The 17,718-nt window shown below is 35.8% G+C and overlaps 1 protein-coding gene across 1 annotated transcript in view; it reads left to right on the top strand.

Moving 5' to 3' along the window:
- LOC145662158 (trypsin-1-like) overlaps nucleotides 1-17,718 on the top strand; it is a 131,278-nt gene that overhangs the window by 75,577 nt on the left and 37,983 nt on the right. The window contains exon 4 of the mRNA XM_081727492.1: nucleotides 16,662-16,821. Coding sequence (XP_081583618.1) covers nucleotides 16,662-16,821 — 160 coding nt within the window. The remainder of the gene's footprint in view (nucleotides 1-16,661; nucleotides 16,822-17,718) is intronic.

Here is a 17,718-nt window from a genome sequence, read left to right as displayed (position 1 = left end):
CCTTTTCCATTTGTCTCTATCTACTTACCTGAAGTGAGTATATCTAACCAAGTGAAAAAAGAACTTCAGGCATCTTTGGATATTGATATTTGTACTTGTAATAATAGCAATAGGACTTATACTACTACTTGGCTTTCGAGACCTGTGAGTTTTTAGAGGAGCTAACTACTGGATTTTTTTTGAATCACTGTAATATATAAATTATTATATAAAAAATTGAATGTAACTATGTGTGCCTGATCATCACGGTCAAACTGCGAAGTCAAATGAAATTACTTTTCGTATATAGTTAGGCCTTAATCCAAATTGGGATGTTATATTGCTTTCATTATAATACATAATATCCTAAGGAGGTAGTGAGGATCCGAATTTTTGCGGGAAAAAATGAGTATCTCGCAAGCCGTTAAACTTACGGAGCTGAAATTCAGTGTATTAACTCTTGATTGAAAATAAACAGAATGCGTCCTAGCATTTTAAAAAATTCTCCTTTATGGGAGGCGGGGACTTTCTATATATGGAAAAATGGTAGTGGATTGGTTTGTAAAAATAATGGAAAACGATCGATATTAGTTGAGAAACAAACTCAGAACCAAATATTAATTGAGATACAAGAAATACAGTTCTTGGCTTCATATATCCATTGCTTTCTACTATAATAATTGCTGAAGCTTATGTTTATTATGTGGAGCGCTTACAGCACAGGACAATCAACCCATAAAGTTGTAAGAAAAATACACATAAAATTTGTATTGTAAGCTTAATTACACGGAAATTTTAAGTTTGGATTGTGCGTATAATTATGTAGAAAATTTTACTCTTTTTTTCCCTTTACGTTGGTCTACTGACCTTGATTTGGGACTTTCAAATTTCATCCTTTTTCCACTGAAAAGTATCGATAATTCATCAAGGAAATAATTATACTATGATAATTTAATTGAAATTCATAGTAATTTGTCCCATGGCAAACAGCAGTGTGATAATTGAAGTTGAAGAAGGAGAGAAGTTCCCATTCACCTCTGAACATTTTCCAGGAACCTCGTTTCCTTTCGCTTTCTAGACGGGAGAGGGAACTTTGGTAATGACATCAAATGTTCATGTGTAATTACAAAAATTAAATTTATAAATGAATAAGAAATCATCAGTTTATCAGGCTTTAATTGATAATTTATGCACAAGATTCCCTATCGAAGGTGTGGTAGATGAAGTTTCTGTTCTCCATGAGTCGACATTGCCAACTGACATGGTCGATATAGAAAAGATTTTGTATGGTGATAGAGAGATGATACTTCTTGCTGAGTATTTCAAAACTGACCGAGAAAAATCGTTATCAGACTTCAGTCTAACAAGCAGATTGTGGATGAGGAGTTTCAGAATCGGGTAGAAATATTATCAACTTCCACGACAGACAAGCTCAAAGTAGATGAGGCAGTTATTTCTTGGCTGAAGGATAGACATCATTCTACTGCGGGTGATTTACCGCCAAAAAGTTACCAACAGGAAATAAACCCGATTATTTCAGATTTGTTTTAAGATAGAAAATGTATACTTGTATTACTAATGGTTTATTTGTGTTATTCAACTTTGTACCTAATTTTTAATAAGTCTCTTCTTTGCTTTAGGTAAACTACTTTGAATAAATATTCATAATAATTGCAATTATGCATATTTGTAACTTAAATTTAACGTGGTGTTCTAGTGATTACACAAATTACAATTATGAGCATTACTTTCTGGAGATGCTCTCACAGAAGGTACCCGAGCACCTTTATACACTATGAAAAACTGATTTTTCGTTGGTTTTTTTTTTTTTTTTTTTTTGTGAGAAAAATACTGTGAACTGAGAAACCATAACCTTTTCCATATTGTACAGGGGTATTTTCCTGTGAATAGAAGTTTTTTTTTCTTTTTCGGAATGCGTTGTGAAATTAACATTTGCAAGAATACTCTCTTAGTACAAGTATATTTTAGGCACATACTAATTTCCCCCCACCTCGAAGTGTTTCAGTTTCCTCACTGACAAACACTTTACCATTTTATATTGTAAAGGTCAGATCCACCGTTATTGTAACAGAGTGGTGCTTGACCGATTGACTACAAATTCAAACTCCGATTAGTGACAATTTCACAGTCTTGTTTTATTACAAGTGTAAACTCTTTAGTCAGTACAGAAGAGGTCGTGGATCGTGTTCAGAGTTGATGACGGTGGATTTTGGTGAGTCAGAATAGGTCACAGTGGATGAGAGTGGTTCATGCTGGGTGGTGGGTCACGGTGGGTCAAGTTTTCATTGACCCACGCCAACTCTGGTTCGTCCGTGCACTGGTGATTCCATTAACATTTCTATTGTAATGTTTTCCAGGAAGTCAAATGAACAAGCAAGAGGAAAACATCGGTGGCATCCGATATTACAGTCACTTGAGATGAGAGTCTCCAGTCAGAGCTACTTTCATTGCTTATTACGCTAAGATATCAGCCTCATCAGTGATCATGTGATCATGGGCGCCCGAAGGGGAGGACAAGGTGGGGCCCGAGCTCACGAAAATGTATTCGTAATATAGCGAGCCACGTATATTAAATACCAGAAATACCAGATGCAATATAGCAACCATGGAGATGGGACAATTTTTGTTTTGTTCTCTGTCTCACTAGTACAACTTTCTGTGCAGGGAGAGGAATTGTCAAATTCAACACATGTACTCGAGATGCAAGTGTTTCTTTCAATCTTCTTGCTGTATCTTTTGTACTGTATTCACTGTACCGATCAAGAACGAGATACATATCAGCAAAATGTAATCTTATTATTGCGCTCAGTTTGAATTGGTCAATGAAATCACGCACTGTGTCTTTTTCAGGGCACTTGATACACAACATAAGTACGCCTTTATCAACTATTGTTGTTTCTTGTTCCTGATGTTTAAATCTTTGGGAACAAGTAACTTATAACAGTTTTTTTAAATGCTTGATTTATATGCGCACAGTCTCATTTCAGCTGATTCTAAAATCATTGAAGTTGGAATTAGAATGTTCACAGGACAGCACCTGATTTATTTCTATATTTCTTGAATTTGCTTGAAGACCAATGGCTCTTGAGTATATTATGTTTACGTCCAAGATTTATGAGGTTCTAGTATTACCTTTCTTCGGACATTGTTACAATTTTCTTCTGAATTGGATTATAAAAATTTGATGACCAATCGTTTTCAAATCCTTTCATCATTTTCTTGCCAATTGCAACAGCTTCATGAACGGGAACCGGTCAAAACCCCCACAGCCAAAACCCCCACACTCAAGAAATGTCAAAACGCCCACAAAAACGGTTATAACCCCCACACAAATGGACAAATCTCCCAAACGCACGAACGGTCAAAACCCCCACAGCCAAAACCCCCACACTCAAGAAATGTCAAAACGCCCACACAATCGGTCATAACCCCCACACAAATGGACAAATCTCCCAAACGCACGAACGGTCAAAACCCCCACACTCAGGAAATGTCAAAACGCCCACACAATCGGTCATAACCCCCACACAAATGGACAAAACAGCTACACATAGCAACGGTCATAATCCCCACATAAATGGATAAAACCCCCACACAAATGGACAAAATGATTTGTCCGATTTTGTGGGAGTTTTGTCCATTTATGTGGGGATTATGACCGTTGCTATGTGTAGCTGTTTTGTCCATTTGTGTGGGGGTTATGACCGATTGTGTGGGCGTTTTGACATTTCTTGAGTGTGGGGGTTTTGGCTGTGGGGGTTTTGACCGTTCGTGCGTTTGGGAGATTTGTCCATTTGTGTGGGGGTTATGACCGATTGTGTGGGCGTTTTGACATTTCTTGAGTGTGGGGGTTTTGGCTGTGGGGGTTTTGACCGTTCGTGCGTTTGGGAGATTTGTCCATTTGTGTGGGGGTTATGACCGTTTTTGTGGGTGTTTTGACATTTCTTGAGTGTGGGGGTTTTGGCTGTGGGGGTTTTGACCTAGACCCTCATGAACGTTGGCTGCCGACGGCGCTATTTTGCATGTAGCTATGTTTACGAGATATTCTGGATCTATTTCAGGATTCACTGGGTCAGTGAAAGGATAAGCCTTCCACGAATTCCGTGCCTATCAGATGCATCAACTGAAGTTCTTTAGTTTACTTCCTCCCTATGGGTACTCAAAGGGAAATACATATTTTCAAGTTGACTGGCGCTCTCACCTCTAATGCCAGGGATCATAGGTTCAATTCCCATTCGAATAATGTGGTTTGCTTCACTGCTGACCCCGTGATTTGGAATTATGTTACGTTAATAGATTCTAGCTTAACTGGAATGTAGAAATAGAATTAAATGAATTTCATATATGCAAATTTTCTTTAAAAGAATAGATCATTTTAACACTTTAATGTACTTTTCAACTGTACTGAAAATAAATACACAATGCGTCAGGCGCGCACCCAGAAAGTTTTGTTGCGGGGTCTAAGGTTTGGGAAGCTCCGAGTTTTCGGAGGGGGGGGGGTCGTGCTATAAGACGCTACGTCCATAAAGTATTGAACGGGTATTATTCTCCATCCGAAATATTTCCAAAAAAAAAAAAAATATAGAAATAAAATGTTTTTATAAGAGAAAGAGTAAAGATAAAATGTATGATCAAATTTTCATGCTACATGAATCATTTCCCTGTTAAACAAATATAGTTTTATTCAGAAAATGTACACATGTGTGTTGAATTGAGAAGTATTCGGGGGGGGGGGGTCTGGACCCAGTGGATTTCCCCATAGGTGCGCCCCTGTAAGTAGTGGATACAATTTGCGAAAGGTGAATACATTATTTATCAGCAGAAAGTTGCAGGATGTAAATCGGGTAAAAATTATGGGAGCTGTGGTCAAGTATTTAAAACGTGCCGTAGTGTATTCAATGACTCTTGAATCACGGAATTGATGATGTCACTGCCCGAGTTCCCCAAGGATGCCAACGTGGCATCACTCGAATTTGAAAAGCCCACATGTCCATCATTCAGAATATGCAAATAGAGAAACTTAATACGCTAACTTCGGGTTTAGGTCTTGGCTGCCGGACTATTAGTATTCACTCCAAGAATCACATCCAGGACTATGTGCATTATTCACTTTTCACGAAAGGACATTACTAAATTTCAAATAAGCATGTAAGAAAATCTTGCAAAATCACTATCAAGGTGGATACCAATAGAATTTGAACTCATGAGTTCTTAATTTCGCTGGCAATTTACCTTTTCTCCCGCAGAACAACATAAAATGCATTCACGTTTGACGTTCAAAATGAAACTATGTATATACATGTTTACTTTTGCTATTACTAAATTTCATTTTAAAATACATAATTGTGTAATTTTCTAATGTAAAATATGTCTCAAGATATGCTTGATTTGATCTAACAAGGTTGTAAGTATAGATAAAAGTTTACCGAAATCTCGAACTGATTTATGTGATACAACTCATTAAAATATTTTTCTTCGGTTCTTAAAATTTCCATAGGGGGAGATTGTGTGACCAATCTTCATATTTATATATAATCATCCCAAAACTCTTATTTAGATATATTATCGCAATGATGTCTTACATAATTTAATAAGATCAAATATGGATGGCGGGCTTATATGTCCAAAAGGTAATCTCACTCAATATTGGCATTTCAATAGAGAATAGGCTGATACTCTATTTTGTGATCCCGTGGAAAAATCCTGTCGTACAAAGAACCCTGAAACCAAAGAACGAATTAGTATTACTGTATGAGTTAATTCTAGTACTTCATCTGCTGGACAATGTTTAAAATTTAATACAGTGATACCTCAACCATTCTTAACATTGAGTATATCGGCTGCCCTAGCGGAGCATAGCTTTAATAAAGTTTAGAAATTCTTAACTACTAGTTACTTCAGTTAAACTTAACGAAGGCCACTTTCACAAATTGTAGATATATTTCCCCACATAAATGTTCTGAAAGAGCGAGAAAAAAGGCAAATATTTCAGAGAATATCTGATTTAAAAGCTTTCATGTACACGAATAGTTAGCACTTGTAGCTGTGTTGCTTCTACGTGGTACGAGTTTGATTCTTAACAAGGCAAACAACATTCGGCTTTAACGAACATCATAAAAACATCTTTCCTAGTTGAAAGTTAGGAAACTCTGATCAACAAGGGCAGAAATAACATCGATAGGAGCCTGTAAGATCATCACTCATCACCTAATTAAATTACATCTGTTCGGTCATAGCCTTTCATAAGTTCTTTTCTTCTAACGTTATTTTCTAATGTCTTCTAAAGAAGATTTGAGATATTCTACAGACCTTGCGTTAAGAAAAATAATCATATGGATTTTGTATCATGTTTTTAACTGTTTACAACAAGTTAACAGAAACTGCGGTAATAGTTTACGAATTAGATTCATAACTTATTCAGAATATTCTTCTTTGTTCCGAACCACAAAATATTTCAGAAATAAATAACTGTTAGTATTACGAGTACTAGTACTAACTATTAAAAACTCGTATATAATACAGGGAAATTAAGCGTATTTAGGGGTCAACCTGACCTTTTAAAAAAGAAAAGAAATCTTGCTGGAATATGTAGGTACGGTTCACAAAAAGTCCTAAAGAAACCAGTTGCAGGTTTACGAGATACGTCATAAATTTGGCCGCTGCCAGAATTTGTATTGTAATATTTAAATGAATATAAATTTCTCATAACGTGAAAGTAGAAATATTAGAAACGTTCAAGCAAATTAATTTCGTAAGATAGAAAATTTAGCGTTTTATTATACTGGTCACATGTTTTGACAGAAAATGGAGAAATGGCCTTCCCCCATATATATAAATTTTAAAATCCAAATATTACAGTAATTATAACTATTATTAGGGGAGACCGGGGTATTCACAAACACTTAAACTTTGATTATAAATAATTATTCTGTTTTTTTGAGATAAAATTAAGATTTCTTGCGTATAGAAAGCTTGAAGTTTTTCCTGTTTACTAAAGTGCAGAGGAAAGTTAAAAGTAACATTTTCAACAATTGAGTGAAATGTTTTAAAAATATACCTGTGTTCGGGATTGTCCCAGTGGTCGGGGTAATCCCGAACATACTGTTTACTTTAAACTTTCCTTCACGAAAGAAGTGAAATGTATTAAATACATTAAAAGTATACCATAATTTAGAATTTAAAATTTCATCTACAAGAAGAAACTCCTTATAGCAACCTATGATGAAGGATCAAATATCTAAAATAGGGTTACTAACTATAGAATAATGAAGTAGACCACTAATGGCTTAAAAGCTAATAACACTTATTACTTACGAAGACATGATCTATTTCCCAAACCAACTTCACTAACTTATTACTTACTTTTCAATTAAAAAAAAAACTATTTAAACATTTATGATAATTTATATTACACCATGAGGAAGTCCCGAACACTCTGGGGTAAAGACAAACATTCTGCTTGACATTTCCCCATGAGACGGCGTTTTATTGTTAAAGTTGAAGGTAATTGTTGACTCCATACAGGTTAGTAGAATTACGAACAATTAATGCTCAAATATAAAGGAATGTATAGCTTTACCTGTAACAATATAGATAAGAGCCAACTTACTTTGCCCAGATTGTTGAATCAACGTTATAAGTGAATCGACAAAAACAACAAAACGCCTTCTTCCTGACAATCCACTCGGCTGACTGTCGCCAAATTTATACTACACTTCTCCGATAGCGTGCAGCAAAACTCTCTGTTTTCTAACAAGCTCCCTTAGACGTAAACTTTGGTGTTCGGCATTAGCCCAATGTTCGCGAGTACCCCGGTTTCCCCTACACATATTGATAAATGATTATATCGTTTCAACAGCTATAATACAATACGAAAATCATTTTAATATTACTAAATATGAGAAAGTTATACTGTATTTTTGAAGTGAAACATGTTATTTGATGGCTTCCTTACTAAAACTCTCTTGCTGCAGATTTGAACTTGACTACTTCAATTGTTCTCGATGCTATGCATTTTCTATATTCTTATAGTTGTATTTCTTTTCTATGAAAGAAACCACAAGGAATGAAGTATGATATGTTTCAATGTAGAAAACAATTCTTTAAAGTAGTCCATGGTCTAAGAAATACCCGGGTACTATTCCCTGTGGAAATTTACATGGTTTGAATCTCTTGCTAAACTGTAAGTTCGCGTCTAATATAACCTATCTGCTGAAAGGGACGTTAAACTAATCAACCAGCCACCTTAAAATACCTGAAGTGAAAACTGAAATTATGTTTTGATGAGACACAAATTTAATATTCAAATTTTCATAGTTATCTAGTGACCTGTTCATTAAGTGAAGAAAAGACTCAAAGAATCTGCGTCGGCTTCATTAAACATGGAGACTATTATTATTATTATTATTATTATTATTATTATTATTATTATTATTATTATTATTATTATTATTATTATTATTCACCTCAACCATAGGTTGGTGGGCAGCCTTTAAATTTTAGAACTCTTCTCTTGCTTAGGAGAGTTGTTTTATACTTTGATAAGGCCTTTTCTTCGCAACTGCATCTAGATATTCTATCTCTTCCTAGTTTTCGTTTTGCCTTTCCCTCTATCAGGATGGTGATCCAATCGGAGTGCCGAATAAGATGGCCAAGCATGCTGTTTCTTCTTTTTCCAATTACCTTCATGATATGTCTTCCTTCATTAGCTTCCTTTAATACGTCTTCATTCCTTTTCCTTTCGGTCCATGATATGCGCAGCATTCAGCACCTACACCACATTCCAAATGGTTCCAGCTTGGATATTTCAGCTTTTCTCAATGTCCACGTCTCTGATCCATAAAACGCCATGCTCCATACCAGTGTCTTAATAAATCATTTACAAACGTCCAACGACACATTTTTGATGTAAATAGTCCTCTTTTCCTATTGAATGCTTGTTTAGTTTGCGCTATTATGGAACTTACGTCTTTTTCACTTCTTCCGTCCGAGGATATTAGACTTCCTAAAAGGGGAACGTCTTAACGTCTTCGATTTTCTCTCCATCTAGCTATACGTTTGCTTCTTCCTGTCCTAATCACTTTGTTTTTTTTTCTATTTATCTTCATTTTGCGTGTTCTTGTTCAGTTGGTCTTTCAGGATTGAAATTGCTTCCTGCAAACCCTTTTCCATCTCCGCTTTCAATACTATGTCATCTGCAAACCTTATTGTGCTGAAAACCCGATCATTTACTTTTACGCCTTTCTCGTTTTTATCAAAGAAATCTTTCAAAGCTTCTTCTATATAGACGTTGAACAGGAGAGGTGAAAGTCCACATCCTTGCCTCGCTCCTTTACTTATTCTTGATTCCTTTTGATCTCTTCATATAACAGCTGTCTGGTTCCTATAAAGTTGGTATATCATTCTTCTGTCTCCGTAATCCATTTTCAGATTCTTTAACGCTCTGAATATAATATTCCAACCTACGTTGTCAAAAGCTTTCTCTATATCTACAAATGCTATTACAATTGGTTTGTTTATTCTGATGTGCTGTTCCATGATCAACCGTAGACTCAGTATTGCTTCCCTTATTCCCCTTTTCCTCCTGAATCCAAACTGGTTTTCCGATAGCCGTTCTTCGATTTTCCTTTCTATTCGTTGTGCGATAATTTTTCTCAGTATTTTTGATGCATGTGAAAGCAAACTTAACGTTCTGTGTTCTTCGCATTTCCGTGCGCCTTTTCTCTTCGGGATAGGTACCAAAATGCTTTTCTCGAAGTTTCTTGGTATTTTCCCGGAGATGTATATTTCATTAATAAGATTAAATAGTTTCGTCTTTGTTGCTATTCCGAGATTCTTAATCACTTCCGTTGGTATTTGATCTACTCCTGGGGCTTTACCAAGTTGCATTTTCTCCACAGCATTGTCAAATTCGCACTGTAAAATTAATGGTCCTAATTCATTTTCATCGACGTCTTCTTCCTTCTCTATCTCTTCTTCGTTCACTCTATCTCCTTTGTAGAGTTCTTCAATGTATTACTCCTATCTTCTTGTTATCTGCTCCTCTTCTCTTAGCGTTGTCTCGTTCTTGTTTATGATAATGTCTGTGCGTTTCGTTTTCTCACCGAACTGTTTTCTAACCTTTCTATATGAAGTTCGTGTATTGCCTTTGACTATATGTTCATCTATTTCTTTGCATAAGTTATTTATCAGTTTTCTCTGGCCTTCTTTACTTCTCTGTGGATGTGATTTCGGCACCTTCTGTTCTGTATTCCTCTTCTTTGTTTGTTATCTTGAACTGTCTTCTTTGCTCCGTCATTTCTAATATTTCTGCTGTTATCCAGGGTTTATATTGGGTTCTCGTTTCTCTTCCTATGTGCTCGTCGCCAGCTTTTGCAATCCTGCTTTCATGGTTTCCCATTTCGAGTCGATGTCATCACCTGCTAAAGGTACCTTAGACCTCTCTTTGTCTGTCGCATTTGCAAATTCTCTTTTCATGTTTTCATCTCTTCTTAGCTTGATTGTGTTCGATTTTTTGTTTGGTGCTACCACTTTTTTCCTCTTTAGTCGGAGTTCGCTCTTCATCAAAACTAAATTATGGTCTGAGTTAACGTCTGCTCCTGGGTAACTCTTACTGTTCTTCACTTGATTTCTAAGTGCCTGTCGGACCAGTATATAGTCTATTTGCTATCTTTCTTTGTCTACTGATCTTGTCCATGTGTAATGCCCCACCTTTCGTAATGGCATTACAAACTCCTAAATGGCAGTATGATTATTCAATATGTTTTTATTTGTTTACAATAATCATGACTAAATTATGTTCTTAATTTTCTTCTAAAATTTCAACGTAATGTCAAAACTACATAAATTCTATGTATTGGCGAGAAGTGCACAAATCTGCACCCGAAAATTTTAACTCAAAAGAAGAAAATAAATAAGACTTCGAAAAAGGTAGATTTCTAGATGTTTCGAGGATCAACAAAAATATAGAGAATCGGTTTTTTCAATTTATAATATTGAAGTAGAACCGTTAACTGTTATCGAAATATTTAAAATAGTTGTGGAATTTAGAGATCTAACTGGAATAAGTAAGTGTTCAAGCAAAAAGTAAAGTGAAAAGTATTTATATCTTTGATATTAATTACATTATTTATATATGATGGAATTAGAAGCTATGGAGCAATAATAAGTGAACCCGTCCAGGGTTCTCATCTGCATTATCCCGATGATCAATTACTTATATTGATTTCTAAAGCTTCATCAAAATTCTCAGTAAACAAAACAATACCTATAATCTGTCTATGTGGTATCGGATGGCGTAATTTTGGAATTATCTGCTGTTTTAACAGAAGCCTATTGGTATTCTACCAGGATATGCTGCATATACTTTGTAATAATTTCATACTTATTAGAAATCCATATGATGTGTTTGAGTGTACTGTTGATTAAAATAAGATGAAATGGGCGTGATTTCAGGTATGTTTTAATTACAAATAATATGGAAGAAATAATTGGAAAGATAGTCAAAGAATAAATGGCAATTTTATTGATATTGTCGACAAAAGTACTACGAAACTAAAATATTACGTTTAATGAATATAATTATGAGGATAAAAGTTATGAATAAAGGGATAATGAAATACCTGTACGGGCTTGTGTATAGCCCGCTCCCCCCAGTTCTTTGTCACCGGAACTGAAAGTCACTACTACTACTACTACTACTACTACTGTTTCTGCTACTGCTGCTACTACTACTACTGCTGCTACTACTACTACTGCTGCTGCTGCTACTGCTGCTACTACTACTACTACTACTACTACTACTACTACTACTACTACTACTACTACTACATATATCGAGAACAGAACCCAACCAACCCCTGCGGGGCTTCTAACCCGTTCCTACTACTACTACTACTAGTACAGCTACTAAACTACCACTACTACTACTACTACTACTACTGCTACTACTACTACTACTACTACTACTACTACTACTACTACTACTACTACTTATACTAAAACCTTCTTACCACAAGATTTACATCTTAAATCTTTATAACATGCGATTCCGATTCATTATGAACTAATATGAATCGTTAGAATCACTATGATTCGTTAAAAATCACTGGGGGAGCGGGCTATACTCAATCCCCTGTACGAAACTTAAACAGTACTACTCATAACCGGAATTACTAAGCGCTATTGCTAATTCAACTTAAGTATTATCAATGTATAATAACAATAAGTTGCAAACAAAATGAGCAATAATGAAATAAAACAATCTAACAACATTGTAGCATATGCCTAGGTACGTTTATTTGTAAATACATCCAAAGTTATACATAATATGATCATAAAATCTATCGAATCATTCCGATATCTTTGGACAAATTATGAAATTCAGCTGCCATCTGCAAAGAAGTAGATTGATATTATTGGTATTAATATGCCATGTACAGATAATGTGATTTATCAATGATGTTATTGATTTATGTTTACTGATTCGTATGTCTATATTTTATATGTATGTATTGTGTTAATCAATTTTATTACAGGTACTATTAATTCAATAATACCATGAATAATAATCACAGTTTTGATAATTTTGATTTTCTGTTATATCTAATTGTAATTTCATTGTTATATGTTCGATTCCTTGGGTACAGACTCTCCCCATTCCGTATTTGGAAGCGTTTGTTTGTGTTTTCTTGCTTGGGATGTCATCTTAAGCTGGCGACTCGGGCCGTTCACGTCGCCTTCGTGAGTGTTCACGCAGAGTGACGTGTTCTATTTCTTCCGTCGCGTGTTACACACTTACCCTACTCTTCGTCTTAATTGTCCTGGTCTTCAGCTTTCATCAATACTTCTTCTATTTGCTCATAGGTTTCTTCTATTTTCTTATCTGTGTAGCTTGATGTAGCCATACATACTTGGAGTATCGTCATATTTCTCGTTTCGGTTGCTGTCTTCAACATTACTATCCTTTCATTGTATCTCCGGCTGCCAATAATTTTCTGTCCTATCTTCTTGTTCAAGACAAAACCGACTCCTGTTGTATCGTTTTCAACTCCTGAGTAAATAATTCTGAAGTCCCGGTTCCACATGACTCCTCCATCAGACCACCTAACTTCGCTGATTCCCAAGATATATATCTTCATGCGTTCCATTTCTCTCTTCAGGTTTTCCAGTTTTCCATACTGTTTCTATCTTGCAATCGTTTCGTTTGATGACGACCGAGGAGGCCCTGCAATGTTTCCCTCCACTGCCGGGAACGACCCTCTGTGAAACAGTAGTGTTGTATTCCCTAATATTATATTCTCTTATTTCTCTTTCCACGTTGTTTTCTAGGAATTGAGTAAAGTGGTGATGTCCCAGGTCCTTCCACCTCGCAGTGAAGCAGCCATAGAGTACATCCTGTCCCTATGGCTGCTTTTGTCCACATCTGAGCCTTGCCGATGTCCTTCATCTTCAGCGTCAGTGTGGTAATGGTAGAGCTGCTGCCCACTACCATAATATCTCTCCTCGTCTAACTCCTACCCATAAAGACCTGTCCGGCATGGGAAGCCCTCTGATAGCAACGCTATCTCTAGAATAGCTCTTGGGATCATTAGAGCACGCAAGCCCCTACCGCGGCAAGGTGGAGATATTGAGGGAAGGCTATCATTATTAAACTTCTAATGTTGAACGATAATTACCCGATCTGTTGTTTCAGAATGTTGGTATCTTTTGGAATGTTAAAATCTAAATGAGAGATTGACATTGTAATTATTATACTCTATTTTACAGAACACGTTAGCAGTAATCAAGTATAAACTACAAAAAATCATGAAATGCATTAAACAATAAATTTATAGTATTCCCTCATAGCAATCTCTGTTCCAGACGAAGGAAGCACAGTGGCTCAGTATTAGAAGGCTTATCTCTGGTGCGTCGGTTCCCTGGTGCGTGGGTTCCCGGCCAAGTAAGTTTGTGGTGGACAACATCGTACCCATGGGTTTTCTCGGGTACTCCCGTTTCCTCCCACTTTCTCATTCCACAAATTGTTCCATCATCGTTCATTTGATTTAATCATCGTCTCTCTTAGTATTAAAGGTCATAAACGTGGGACGTAAAACTCAAAGATTTCATTTCATTATGATATATATAAATTATTGGTAGGGATAAAGAAAGTACTCAGTTTCGAGAGTAATGGAGAGCGTAACATACATTTTCACTCTGAAAATTAGCATAACTTTCTCATATTCAAATGATATTAAAATGTTTCTCATATCGTTTCAAAGCTCTTAAACTGACCAGCAATCATATTATCAAAACATGAAACAATATTTATAACCACTGTGATATTTATGTTTAAACATTCATTCAAATGTGTAATGACAAAGTGCTTTTCTCCATTTTCTGTAAATGTACATCTCAAAATATGATTGCTATGAATAAAGCACTCCATTTTCTATTTTGTTCAAATAATTTGTTTGAATTTCATACAAAAATGACATTTATTTCTAGGTTACTAGGTTACTCTCAAAAAAGTTATATTCGTTTGAAGTAGTCATTTCCAAGTAGATGCTCCATGAAGTCACAGTTTGCTTTTCAGGTTGTCAGTAAGCCTCTCATACAGACCAAGGAAAAGGCGGAAAATTTAACGCTGATACAAGACAGTGGTGCCAGGCAAACAAGGCATAGTCGATTGTTTTGCAGACACTTTATTCCTACTCATGCATGCATGGCTAATCGAACACTGTCAACCTTGTTTTACTCCATTTCATCCACTTCATTCTCTGTTTTTTTTTGTTCAATCTGTTTTCCTTCTATCTTGTGGTTCTGGTTCTAAATGAAACCTCTTACGTCATACTTCGGGAGTTGAAAATGACTGGTTTAAATTATCCTACAAATTCTATAAAAGTGGCCATATTGATGACACAGTACCTCCTAAACCTGCAACTGGATTCTTTGGGGCTTTTTGTGAGCAATACCTCGCAAGTTGTACTATATATTCCAGCATTTTGTTCTTAATGTGTTGTTCCCTGATTTCCCTGTACTACTTACAAGGAGAAGACACACTTTTGTAAGTGAACTTCGGGGCCATTTTTTGCGAGGTGGTAGTGCACATTTAAAGAGTGAATATTACAAACTGGAAGAGCGCAATGGGCAGAAGTGACGGAGAAAAACTGTCTTAAAGATTTCTACTCGCCGCATGTATCCTACGACGCACACACTTATCAAGTGACGGCGTGGCAGAGTGAGAAGAATCAGCGACTCAAGTACAAAGGGTCCCCGGTTCGATTCTCGTTCAAGTCAAACCTTTTTTTCTTGTAGGCTTTTTTTTAAAGTAGGCATTTGTAACTATAAGTAAAATATTAATTCACCATGTTTATAATGAATAAAACAATATAAATTTTCAATCACTTGTAAATTCTTTTGATGTTCCATGTTAACTAGGAACAAAATTTAATCTCTTCCGTAAATATTATTGTTACTGCAGTCGTTGTGTAAAAATGTTCTTAACGCTTCGTGTCTACATCTGTGGACAGCGTGAGAATTACAAGGGGAATGAGGGGGAAATCTGCTTTGGTTATAGCAACATCAGGTATTAGCAAAGGGATTTCCCCCCTCAACTCTGTGAATCGCACATTGTCAAGAGATGTAGACACGAAGCGTCAAGAACATTTATTACACGACTGTCGTCAAGGGCGCCGATCATGGGGGCCGGGGGGCCCGTCCCCCGAAGCTCATATGGGCCCAATGTATTTTTATGAATATGTATTTTTTATTGTTACATGTATTGTTTGTATGTATTTTTTATGAATGAGTCCTCCAAATTTACAGAGAAATTGGCGCCGTTGACTGTCATAACCATAATACAACTCGTGATATGAGTATATTTACGGAATAGATTAAATTTTCTTGCTAGTTAACATGGAACATTGAAAGATTTTACAAGTGATTTTAAAATTTCTATTATTTTATTCATTATAAGCATATGGTGAATTAATATTTTATTTATAGTTACAAATGGTTACTTTATTAGTTGAAGCAAAAAACAAAACGAAGATTGACTCGTTCGGGGGTCGAACCCGGGACTCTTTACATATGAGTTGCACACCTTACTCACTCTGCCACGCCGTCACTTGATGAATTTACGCGTCGAACAGTATATCTGGCGAGTAGAAAACTTGAAGACGGTTTTTCTCCCTTATTTTTGTCCATTGCGCTCTCCCAGTTTGTAATATTAACTCTTTAAATGTGCACTACCTCCTCGCAAAATATGGCCCCGAAGTTCACTTACCAAAGTCTGCCTTCTCCTTCTTAGTAGCATAAGCTGACATATAGGTGCTTAAAGTAAACTCTACTTAACATCTAATTTTCTCAGAGAGCGTAAAATCACTTTGTGATGATGATGTAAAAAGTTTCGATTAGCTAGGGTTTTGAAACACAAGCATGAGCTACAGAGCTATTTTTATATAACCTTTCTCCTCTAATAAGGCTTAAATTTAAAACTACAAGACATTTTGTAAATTGTTGTCCACACATTGTAATGTATCTACAATTATCTAAATTTTTTCATACATTGCAATTTGAAAATAACAGATAAACTTATTTATAGGTAAACGATAAGTATTTATAACGACTATGTATTAACTATAGTTTATTGTAACATAAGACAAAGTGAAATATTTCAGATATGATGAAACATTGTTTAATTATGACATCGCACTCTTGGAACTAGCGACACCAATTGCCTACAAGCATGGGGTATGCCCAATATGCTTACCACAACCTGGAAAAAATTACGTTGGACAACCAGTGATAGCTACAGGGTGGGGACTCACGTCTGAAAATGTAAGTTCTTTTCTTTGTTTAGAGTTTCTTTTGAAATATTAATACTATTAAAAGAATTTCAGCGAAATTAAATGAAAGCTTTTAGTTAACGTCCCGTAGCTATGGCCTTTAGGCAGGGCCGGATAAACCCACCTAGAGGCTTGGGGCTAGAAAAAATATATGGCCCCTGCTGACTTCGCTTAATACATTCTGTGACAGTACAGTAGAAAAGTTAAGATAATACACGTAGTTCTACATCAACTATGACACGCATTAGATGATATTATACCTAATGTCCACCTGAAGGCTCAAGACTACAGTCCCCGTAAGCTATTCCCTTAAATCGGCCCTGCCTTTAGGCAAAGAGAGACTAATTATTAATGAAAGTGAATAATAACGATAAAATAAGATTATGTGATCAAAAGAGAAAGTCCTGAAGAAAGCCATACTCATGATGTTGTAGTCTGTTAAGCCTTTTGACCTGAGATTGAATTAGGGAGACCCTCGGACCAGATGAGGACTGCATTATTGAGCCACTTTTCCTTCATGAAATTCTATGGGCTAAAACTTATGTTCTAAATATAAACAACGCTAGGTTTTAATTTCCATCGTTTATCGTAAAGTAAAGCCCGGTAGTGTTTATTGACGTTTAGTAGAATTTCAAAAAATTGTGTTATGAAATTTAATCAACTGACGCAGAACTTAACATCAGGAATGAAAACATTTTGTTATAGTATATCCATGCACACACACACACACACACACACACACACACACATACATACATACATACATATTGTGGCACAACTCGTTTTTCAAGTTAATAATTAAGTATAATTTCAATTTTATTTTTAATCAATGTTCATGTTGCAAGGATTGCATATTATAAAACATTAAGGTTAAGGTAATTAAGTGTTA

The sequence above is a fragment of the Thermobia domestica genome, chromosome 10, assembly GCF_964235325.1.
Source record: "Thermobia domestica chromosome 10, izTheDome1.hap1.1, whole genome shotgun sequence".
Lineage (NCBI taxonomy): Eukaryota > Metazoa > Arthropoda > Insecta > Zygentoma > Lepismatidae > Thermobia > Thermobia domestica.
This window is presented reverse-complemented; position numbering and strand designations above follow the sequence as displayed.